The sequence below is a fragment of the Orycteropus afer genome, unplaced genomic scaffold (assembly GCF_000298275.1).
Source record: "Orycteropus afer afer isolate SDZICR_OR568_19922 unplaced genomic scaffold, OryAfe1.0 scaffold00084, whole genome shotgun sequence".
NCBI lineage: Eukaryota > Metazoa > Chordata > Mammalia > Tubulidentata > Orycteropodidae > Orycteropus > Orycteropus afer.
This window is the reverse complement of record NW_006921671.1, coordinates 10056595-10067581: the sequence shown is the minus strand read 5'-3', so window position 1 is coordinate 10067581 and position 10987 is coordinate 10056595. Positions and strand designations below refer to the sequence as shown.

The following is a 10987-nucleotide window of genomic DNA, read 5'->3' as shown; positions in this document are numbered from 1 at the left end:
TATAAATTCTAGAGATAAGTCCCTTGTCAGATATGTTATTACCAAATATTTTTTCCCAATCTGTAGGTTCTCTTTTGACTCTTTTGGAGAACAGACATGTATTTTTCTTAAAATGCTAGAATGAATGTCAAAATTTCTTAAGGCAAGGAGTAAGGGGAAAGAAGAGGAGGATGAGAAGAAGCTCATGAAGGTACAATTCATGATTTAGGCTGGGCAAAGGTCATTTATGTATGGATAAATCAACCACTCTGGAGAAAGCATTTGTCTAAAAATAGAGATCAAGATTCATAGAACATATTTGAAATTTTAGCAATATTAAACCCTGGCATACATAAGCTAATCAAAAGGTTAATTGTGTTTCAATTTTGAAAATAATAATGTTATGATATAGTATTTTCTGGATACATATCATATATACACATGTGCAGAAAGTATATTTTCATTTAAAGTATGAGTTATGTTTTAAACCTACACGTACACATACATGTGCACAGACACATACACACAAACATGTTATAATAGTTATTTGAGCTGTTGACAGATATTCCATATCTCTTTCTGGGCACATGGTAGGATTGTACTTCTTGACATCTTTGAAAGTTGGTGCGGTTTATTACATGCATATATGCCACTTCCAAGAGGAAGTTATGAGACCTGATATGTGACCTATCGTGTTACCTTTTGTCTTCCATAGCGAGTGAGAAAACACAGGCCGACATGGAGCTTCTACCAGCCTGCATGCCAAAGTGAATATAATGACCAGAAGCTCTCTGCCGTCTTGTGATAGGCAAATAGTATAATAAAGGTAGATCCTTGTTGTTTTAATCCACTGAGATTTTAGTTGGTTATTCCTGCCACATAGATTAACCTCTTCTGACTCACACACACACACACACACACACACACACAAGTGATGTGCTTAATGTAAGTGGTGAAAGTAAAAATATGAATTAACAGGAAAAATTAATTTACTCCAAACATAATATAAATGTTTCTGATGCTTTTTGTATTCCACATAATATGAACTGTCATAGAGAGATATTTGAGGTTAAAAACCAAACTCACTGCCATTGAGTCGATTGAGACTCAAAGCAACCCCCTTTGAGTTTCCAATGTGCTAAATCTTTACAGAAGTAGATTGCCTAGTCTTCCTTCTGCAGAGTGGCTTGTTTTACCCCATCTTCCTTCTGCGGAGCAGGTGGTGGGTTTGAACTGCCAACCTAGTTAGCAATCAAATGCCTTAGGCACTGCATCACCAGAACTCCTTATTACCTTGTTTTAGGTAGAGAATATTCAAATTCATGCAGGACAGATGCTTTGCTATTACTTTAAAGTTCTTCAAAAATATACATACCACAATTAAAAAAATTTAAATTATAAACAGGATTTACTATTGTTTTCCTATTATCAATTTCCCCAATAGATTAACCAGCCATTGCCTGTAATTGCACTTCTCCTGTCTCTTTGCCTCACTAACCCAAATTCTGCTTTTCTCAGAGAAGTTTCCTCTTCTCAAACAAGTTTAGAATGATCCCAAATAATATTGTCAATAATATCCTAACACCTTAGTCTTCCTCACAATAGCTCTTAGTGTTTTCACTACTTATTATAATTAACAGTTAATTGAATAATTTGTGTTCAGCATATTGGTATTGGTAGGATAATTAGTAATTCAGTCATTTTAAAAAAAATTTATGAAACCCTGACTTAGGGCCAGACATTATGTAAAATCTGAAGAGAGTCTACCTAAAAGGAGTTCCCAATATAGAGAGGAAATAGACAAATAGAGCTCAGTTTAACAAATATTGATCTGAGCCTTTGGAAAAAGATTTTGGTAGGACACAAAAATGAATATAATGTGGTAACTGCACTCATGGATTTTACATTTAGATAATGTAATTCCCAGTTTATTGTACTGTGGGGGCTTGCGTGTTGTTATGAGGCAGGAAGCTATGCCACCAGTATTTCAAACACCAACCAGCATGGTCACCAATGCTGGACAGGTTTCAGCGGAGCTTCCAGATTAAGACAGGCTCAGAAGGAAAGAAGGGGCCATCTCCTTCTCAAACAATTGGCCAGTGAAAACCTTATGAATAACAGTGAAACACTGTCTGATATATTACCTGGCAGTGTTTCATTCTGTTATACATAGAGTCGCTATGAGTTGGAGCCGACTTGACAGCACCTAACAACAATAATGTAATTCATTTTTGTTATCGAATCTAAACATTAAATTTTGTTCTTAAAGTATAATTAAGTATTCAATAGCCTTCAAAGTAATTAGATAAATAGAACAACTGTTCCACCTATGCTTTGGAAAATAAAAAATTCACTTTTAAAAAGTATTTAAACATTCTTTGATGTTCAGTCAATGTTCTGTGATGAACAAATCCCATCTTTAGAAACAGCTTTCTGGTTGGGTTTCTGTTTCTTTATCCCACTGTCAAGAAAGAGTTACAAGCTGCTCTAAAACTAAGTTCTAAACTTTCAAGTCTAAAAGCTTCATGTTTGAGCTTTCACATGGCTGGTGTTTGTCAAATTAGGTAGTTCTTATCTAATAAAGGAAATTGATGGAAGTCCCTTCTCTGCTTTCATTCAAAATCTAAAATTCGTAAACTGTGTCTGCTTCTCTGTTATTTTGTGCCCATTTGATTAGTCAAAAGGACTTGGTAACTAGCACCTTTCTGTTAAAAAAAAAAATCTTGACTCCTGCTTGGGAAAAGGGAAGATGCTGAGGGGATACCTTGAATATGTAACCATCTCCCTTAACATCTTGTTCCTCCTCCACATTACAGCATACTCTATGCCTCACAGATGTCTTAATGTAATGTCCTGATGAAGAAATACTTTGTGTCTAACACACGATATGACAGTAAACACAAACGTGCATCAAAATAGTGACAATACATAACTTATGGAACACAAATCACAGCTAGTAATTTTTGTGATACTGAAAAATGGCAAAGTATTAATCAAAATGGAGACACTAAAAACAAAGACACTATCTGAGCCTTCTCATAGAAGGTTCTATTAGATCAGGTGTTTGGTCCTCCACAAGCCTTTTTTTTTTTTTCACCCTACTTTCTTTTCACAGATTTCCTTAATATGATGAGTAACTCATTAACTTGGTTCTTTTTGAAAACTGATGAAAAATTTTTTTTCTTCCAGCTTTTTGTTTCCTAGGTGTATTAATAACTAATTCAGCCTAAAACATAATTTGAACAGATAGAAAAATTTATAACACAGAATCTCAAACACAAGCTTATACTTTCGGATTTCATTAAACAAGAAAAAGTAATATAAAAACACTAATTGGCTAATTTTTTTTTTGCACAGCTTTTAAGTATCACAGCCATTTATTTCAGTAAATACATTAGTAATTTTTTTTAGACTATATTCCAGAAAATTTTCAATCCCATTTGTTCATTTACTACTGAATTTTTAATTAATGTCTCTTCTGTGGTTTTTTGGATTTGTTCTTCCCATTAATGATAATAACCAATTTCCATAAAGTGTTTGGGAATATAAGTCAAAAATTATATGATGCTACTTTTCATTTTCTTATTTTTATGATCTTACATTTTTTAAACATATGCTCCTTTGAGAAACTGATGACAGCTTGTCCAGTGCCCCCCGTCCAACCCACATAAATATTTTTTACATACAAAAATTTGTGTGGTATACCAGAGAGATGACAGACTGAAATCCATCTACAACTCCTTTTCATCCAAAGACCCCCAGGTTTAAAACCCCTACATTCGGGTAATTGTAAAGAGAGCTGATAGATATTGCATAGCATTTTGGTATCATGTATACTATCCAGATAGACTACAATTGTTTTTTTCCTTATCCCTTAAATAATTTTTCCAAAAATAAGCTTTGCAATAATATTAACAGTGGTGCTCACTTTGGCAGCACATATACTAAAAGGGGAATGTTAAAATATGCATTCTAAATGTCACTAAATAACAAGGTTTCTTCAGAATATGACTTTTGAAAATATTACATTCAGAGATGTGAATTGATAACCTCTTTGGAACAGATTTTTCCAAGGGAAATTTTATAGTGGAAACATGGGAAAATGGGATTTGATCAGAGAAATCTGATTCACATCAATTTATCATGAAAACAGGACCTCTAAAAATTAAGTGTAACTAGGTGGGAAAATGTTCCCAATGAACTCAAATAAATACCTCATCTGTCATTAAGGTTGCAATTGATCTGCCAATCTCATGGTACTGTTGACCCTTTCCCAGGGGTCCCAGAAGAATGAACAAAAATCTGTAATTAAGAAGAAAAAAAAAGAAATGTTTCAAGGCAGAAAATAAAAATAATTTTAGTAGTACAGAATCACTAATCTTGAAGGAATTACTGAAGTTTGGGGGTTTTGATGTAAAATATTTCCAAGTTTTTCATAGATTATTATTATTTTGAAATATTTTACAATGGTGGACTCTTATTTATTAAGATCATAGAACAAAGGGACTAAGTACTTTTGATCTTAGTTCTTCCTCATTTAGTTACCCTGTACAGCCTATACAACTGTTGGGGATTTCAAGGATTTTGTAATCTTTAGAAGGGGAATGTGGTAATAATGCAAAGTAAGCCTCATTAAATTCTTCTCAACAGAAAGAAAGGAATTCATTAATATGGAAAATGAAGAATTATTTGGAAGAGGGGAAAAAGGTAACATAGCACAAATAGAAAAATTAAGGTAGAATAAACAGTAGGGATATATGAAATTTGCATTGAATAAAAAAAAATTGTCAGGAATCAAAGATTAGCTAAGCGGAAAAAATGGGGAGTTCATGATCTGTTAATCCCAGTGCTAGAGCAGAAAAAACATCAGCTGCATTGTAATACTCCATCCAAATTAAGTTGAAAATCTGGGAAACTCAATCATCACAACTGGAACTTTTAAATAAATCAATGTGCACTCTAACTTTGAAGGCCTAGTAATTGTCCTGTCTCTGAAAACGTCACTGCTTCCGGGAAATTATGAAAATTAAAGAATACTCTATATCTTGCAATAAAGTTCTATGGTGTTAATTTGTTAAACAATTTGTGTTAATAAGTATGAAAACTGATGGCTTTATATGGTGGACTGAGAGAAGTAGCATAATTCTACTCTCGATTAGTCATAAATTTTAGAGATTATACATGTTTTTACAGGGTCTCATTTATCCATTTTTTGCATCAGGTTTGACTGAATACAAGTCTATTTCTACTATATAATAGTGTTCAGTATACATTTAAAACAGGAGTTATTTAATGTGGTGGCAGATGCTTTGTCAACTATAATTCTTTTAAGAAATTTCCATTCCATGGACTATTTATAAAGTCTTAAAATACTATTTCCTGATTTTTTTACTATGTTCTTTTGTCCTCCTAAGAAAATGTCACTAGGAACCCTAAATGGCTTTCTTCTATTTGTCAAACGACCTTGTTCCCATTTTACACCTTTCCTAACTAGCCTAGCCTTTTGAATCTCTCCTCATAAAGTGGCCCTAAAGTGCCCCTCATTTTTTCTCCATTTTGCTCTAAACGTAATTTACTATGTCAGTATGAAATGAGGTCACCTAAACCTGACAGCTTTTAATGAGAGTATATATAACCCTATTATGGATTTTCTTTACTCCTGGGAACTTTCCTTTTCTCGCCTGTGAAATATAGGAGCTATCATTGTCATAAATAGCCATCATTTACTCAAAGTTCACCAGACACCATCCTAAATGGTGGAAAGAAATGCACTGCTTAGAACACTGAAAAGAAATATTAAGCTCTGTTACAATAATACCTCTACACTTAGTAAAAAAGGTGCCCAGGTGACGTGGTGGTTAAGTGCTCAGTGGCTACCCAAAGGTCAGCAATTTGAAACCATCAACCACTGAGCAGGAGAAAGATGTGGTAGTTTCCTTTCCTAAAGATTACAGCCTTGGGAACTCTGTTTGGCACTTCTGCTATGTCCTGTAGAGTGGCTATGGGTTGGATCAACTCGACTACAAGGGGTTCATGCACTTAGTAAATCTGACATCTTGAATCTGAATCCCAGATTCCCAGTAACTCTGGATTGGTTAGATGTTGTGTGTAGAAAATAATAGCCTTAATTATATAATCAGATGCTACTTTAATGTGCTTAGCTCATCCTTCTCTTTTTAAAGAAAATTTGGTATGCATCAGAATTTTCAATAGCCCTGAAATAGGATAAACAGAAACTTTTTTCTATAGCCTGAATGGTAACCAGGTTCCTGCCTCAAACTACATACAGTCCAGCATAGGTACTGGTACATTGAATTCCATTCTAGTCAGCCAAACTCTTATAAAATAAGGCCTCTCCTTGCTTTATTATTCCATATTTTTAGCCTATCTTTTTCATAATCAACGCCAAGAGTGATGTAACCTGCTGTGTTTTAATTCCACAAACCCAGTTGCTATAGCCCCTGAATTTGTCGTCATTTTTATGTGGCTAAGTAGCATAGTGCCTAGAGCACTTGACCGCTAACCAGAAGGCTGGCTGTTCAAACCCACGGTCAGTCCTCAGAAAGAAGGTTGGGCAATCTACTTCCATAGTGATACTGCCTTGGAAAACCAAGGAGGAGTCGCTATGAGTCGGGTCTGACTCCACGGCATGTAACAACAACAACAACAAGATATTTGGTATTTGGAGGAGGCTGTATATTAACAACATCTAAGACAGTTGCACACTGAACAAAGGGCACAGTCATGTCGTTATATTTTGCTGTGAAAAATAAAGTCAGAGTGCCAGGCTGTACATCTATACCAAAAAGCAAATTCACTGCCATAGAGTCACTTCTGACTCATGGAGACCTCCTTTGAGTTTCCAAGGTGTAAATCTTTACGGAAGTAGATTACTCAGTCTTCCTTCCATGGACTGGTTCGTGGGTTTGAACTGCCAACCTTCTGTTAGCAGTCAAATGCCTTAGGCACTATGCCACCAAAGTTCCTTTGTACATCTATAGGAATCATATATGATGACTGGAGAACTGAAAACAATGAGGCTTCCAGAGTGAACTCTAGGGACCTGAAGTATTGAAGTCAACATTTTTTTTTCTCCTCACAGTTTCACCCAGGGACAGCCATGTATTTCTAAAATGAATGGTGAACAACAATTTTTTCATATTATTCATAAATTATTAGTTTTTGTGCATAGTTACCTGAAAAACAAGTTGAGCTAACCGAATTAAATTGGTACCTTTGACTCAGATTCAACTGCACTACCATGATGCAACTACCAATGACTATTTAGACCCCATGTGTTTGTGCCTGGGATACATGTTCCCAGGTGGTTTGTGCCTAGAGTGAAAATATACAGCACATTTGATAGGGCAGAAGCTATCCTAGTAGCTTAATGATGGCACTTAAATGTATTTTGAAGGTCTACTCATTCGAGGATAAGCCAAGCCTTGAGAACTGATCTTTTTGAGTTTGACCACAACTGTATATATATGGGATCCTCTCTTTAGCACATAGTCTAATGCAATCTTTGAGAAAAGCCTAACACTTCATCACTTTTTTCCTCCTTCAGAAATAAGAAGAAGCAATCATTTTATGGATCACACATTAGTTTCCTGACAAAACTCTAATGAGGAAATTTTATTTGCTTCCTTTATTTGTCCCTAATAAAAAAAACAGTAGAAGAGAAAATATGAAAGATACTCTTGTGATTTTACCTGGTTGGGATTGGGACTTCAGCCAGCCCTTGAAGCAGAACAGCTGGAGACAACCTGACAAACGCAACTACTGTTCGATCCAAAAATTCGAGTTCCCCAACTAGGATGTTTGAAGCTTCAGCTCCTGGAGGAATCTTTTTCATAAAGTGCAGATCAACCTGAGAGTATCATCAAGTAAAATTACATAAGTCAAAATCAAATAATTCTTAAAGTCATTTTCTAGCACAATGCTTCACATATGGTAATCCATCAACAGAGAAAGTTGAAATACATATGATTATTATTTTTAAAGGAATCTTTATATTAACAAACTTAAAAATTTAGGGCTGAAAAATGTATTTGCTCAATTAAACAAATACTTTAACCAGAATTTAATTTGCATTTTCCTACAGATTTACATATTTTGTACTACATTACCTTTATTTTTGTACATATTACAATTGATATTCAAAACATGCGTATTATAAGAGATATGTCATCATGTCTCTCCTTACAGCACACACGATGAGTTTTGCCTTCATTATTCTAGTTGTTCTATATTCTTCACGTTCTATACCTGATCTGACAGTTCTTCAATTTCAGTTTTTCAGCACAGAATTTTAGAAATGGTGAATAGAGAAAACAAGAATAAAATTATTAACATTTGGAGTTGTTAAAAAGCCAAAGTTGAATTTGACATGAGATGTCTATGATTCAAATGAAAACACACAAAGGAAAAGCAATCATAAACAAGAAAAAATGCTAAGTAAACAGTAAAGTATGAAGTCTGAAAAATGGATGTGGAAGGCGTGTAAGAATAAATTTCAATTTTTATGCACAGAGCCTCAGTTTCCACTCCAAATCAAGCAGTGACTTTAAAATCAATTCATAAGGTCTACTATGTCTTTCTAAAATTCATTTGAGTTGCTTTTATGGAAACTTGTTTGTAGGGACAATGAAAGTTTATCTGCTCTCCCAGTTGGTTTTATACGCTCATGTTAATGAGATGGGGGCCAAACATCAAAGTGGGAATGGCTAAAAGAAACAGAAGGGAGAGTTCTGGCCAATGTGGGTGAGGCTGAGAATTTTTAGGCCAGCCTTCTTCTGTAGGCTTAATGATTTGGATTTTTTTTCCCCCAGAAGTTATAAATAAAACTACGTAAAAGTCTGAGGAGGAATACATTAGAGAGTCCATAGCCCCATTGTACTGACTAGATTAAACATGCTACTTTCTAAAATCAAGATCTCATGAGTGCTTTTGGGAGGTTTGTAAATAGTTACTTTTCTCCATAAATACTAAGGGCTCCACAAACATAAAGCCCAGGAAAAGGAGTATACATTTGATCACAAAAATTAAAAACAAAAATAATCTACAATATCTCTTTGAAAATATCGAATAGAACCAATGCTCTATTTTAAAGAAAAATAAACATGAATTAATGGAGGAAAACTGCCTTTAACAAGAAATGTTGTTGTTGTTGTTGTGTGCCGTCGAGTGGGACCGACTCATAGCGACCCCTCCTTGGGTTTCCGAGGCAATATCACTACGGAAGTAGATTGCCCAACCTTCCTTCTGAGAAATACATGACAAATATAATACATTACAAAGTTTTAACCTATCAATATGAATTTAAAATAATTCACAATGTGTATACACTGGGATATTATATAATATCTATATTTCTTTTGTAGAATCTAACATTTTAATTTGTAGATCCAAAAGGCTACATTTCATGGAATTTATTATGATGTTTTTGTATTTATTTTTCTAGCTAGGAGAAATGTATACATGAGAGAATGCTTTGAATTAGCTGTTGTTATTGTTATGTGCCGTTGAATCGGACTCACAGTGACCCCTCCTTGGTTTATGAGGCGATATCACTACGGAAGTAAGATTGCCCAACCTCCCTTCCCAGGAGTGGCTGGAGGGTTTGAACCTCCAGCCTTCTGGTTAGCAGTCAAGTGCCTTAGGCACTATGCTACCAGAGCTACTATTTGAATTAGTAATGCTTTACTGTAATAAATTCCCAAAAAAGAGATTTAAAAATTTCCCATGCACTTTCAGGCCTTGTGAGAAACAAGAAAAAAATCTTCGAAAGTTTTTAAGAGCCTAAAAGAGTGAATCAGTTTTTTTCCTCCAATAGAAAGAATAATCATAAAATGTAAACACACAAGAATATAATTTAAAATGAGAAAATAGCTTTTTAAACAAATCTATAATTTATTATCAATTTGAGTTATATTAATAATAATTGCTGTAACTTTAATGAAAAGCTTCAGTTACACCTGGAAAACTTTCTCCAAACTCATGTATTACTCAAGAAATGTCAGCCTTAACTATTAAAGTCTGTGCCTCAGGCAATTAGCAATTGTAGAAATAGCTGCTTCAAGATATAATTTAATTAAATAAAGGATTATGTAGTATATTAAAATAGTTTAATTTTATAAAAGGAAATGTTTGGTTCTTACATATTATTTTTGTTCTATTATATAATACCTAATATATCACTGATACCAGTTATTTAGAAAAAATCATACCAGTTATTTAGAAAAAATCATTAAAATACACAGAACTTAGTTTCCAAATAAATTAGAATGTTTTCACTCTAAAATGTAATAAATTTATAGTATATAACTTAAACTGCAGACAACCACTATATTATATTATCCCTGGATTATCAATGCATTTGGGGTAATAGTTAATGTATTATCTTATTCTTCTGAACAGGACCTTGAAGTAATCAAGCCATATAAAACCTAGATCTGGATTTATACTCATGTTTCTGGTCTCTCCACATCCAACTTTTATGCTAAGAGGAAAAAGATATTTTATTCTGAGAATTTGGTACTTAGGCTTTCAGTGAGAAACATTTCCATCTCTAGGGAGAAAGACTATCAGAAGGTTATAATGGAACTGGAAGTGTCTGGGCAAGCTACATACAGAGATGTTGTGAAGAAAATTCAGATGGAATTTTAGGGAGAAAGTTTAAGTCTTAAAGCTATTATAGAAATAAAACCAGAAAAACCAAACCCACTGTCAAGTCAATTCCAAATCATAGCAACTCTACAGGACAAAGTAGAACTGCCCCATAGGGTTTCCAAGGCTGCAGATCTTTATAGAAGCAGACTGTCTCATCTTTCTTCTGCAGAGGGGCTGGTGGATTTGAACTGCCAACCTTTTGGTTAGCAGTCAAATATTTTAATTACTACACCACCAAGGCTCCTTCTACTAGTACAGAAATAGGAGAGAGTTAATAGGGATTTTCTGGGGAGAAATGGTATCATGACACTAACATGATCTTGAGCAGCTCTCTTAA

At 34.3% G+C, this 10987-nt stretch overlaps 1 protein-coding gene across 1 annotated transcript in view; it reads right to left on the bottom strand.

Moving 5' to 3' along the window:
* Positions 1–10987, bottom strand: part of SLC4A10 (solute carrier family 4 member 10) — a 374905-nt gene that overhangs the window by 128672 nt on the left and 235246 nt on the right. The window contains exons 9-10 of the mRNA XM_042781073.1: positions 7692–7849; positions 4194–4281 (exon numbers count right to left, since the gene is read on the bottom strand). Of these exons, the coding sequence (XP_042637007.1) occupies positions 4194–4281; positions 7692–7849 (246 nt within the window). The remainder of the gene's footprint in view (positions 1–4193; positions 4282–7691; positions 7850–10987) is intronic.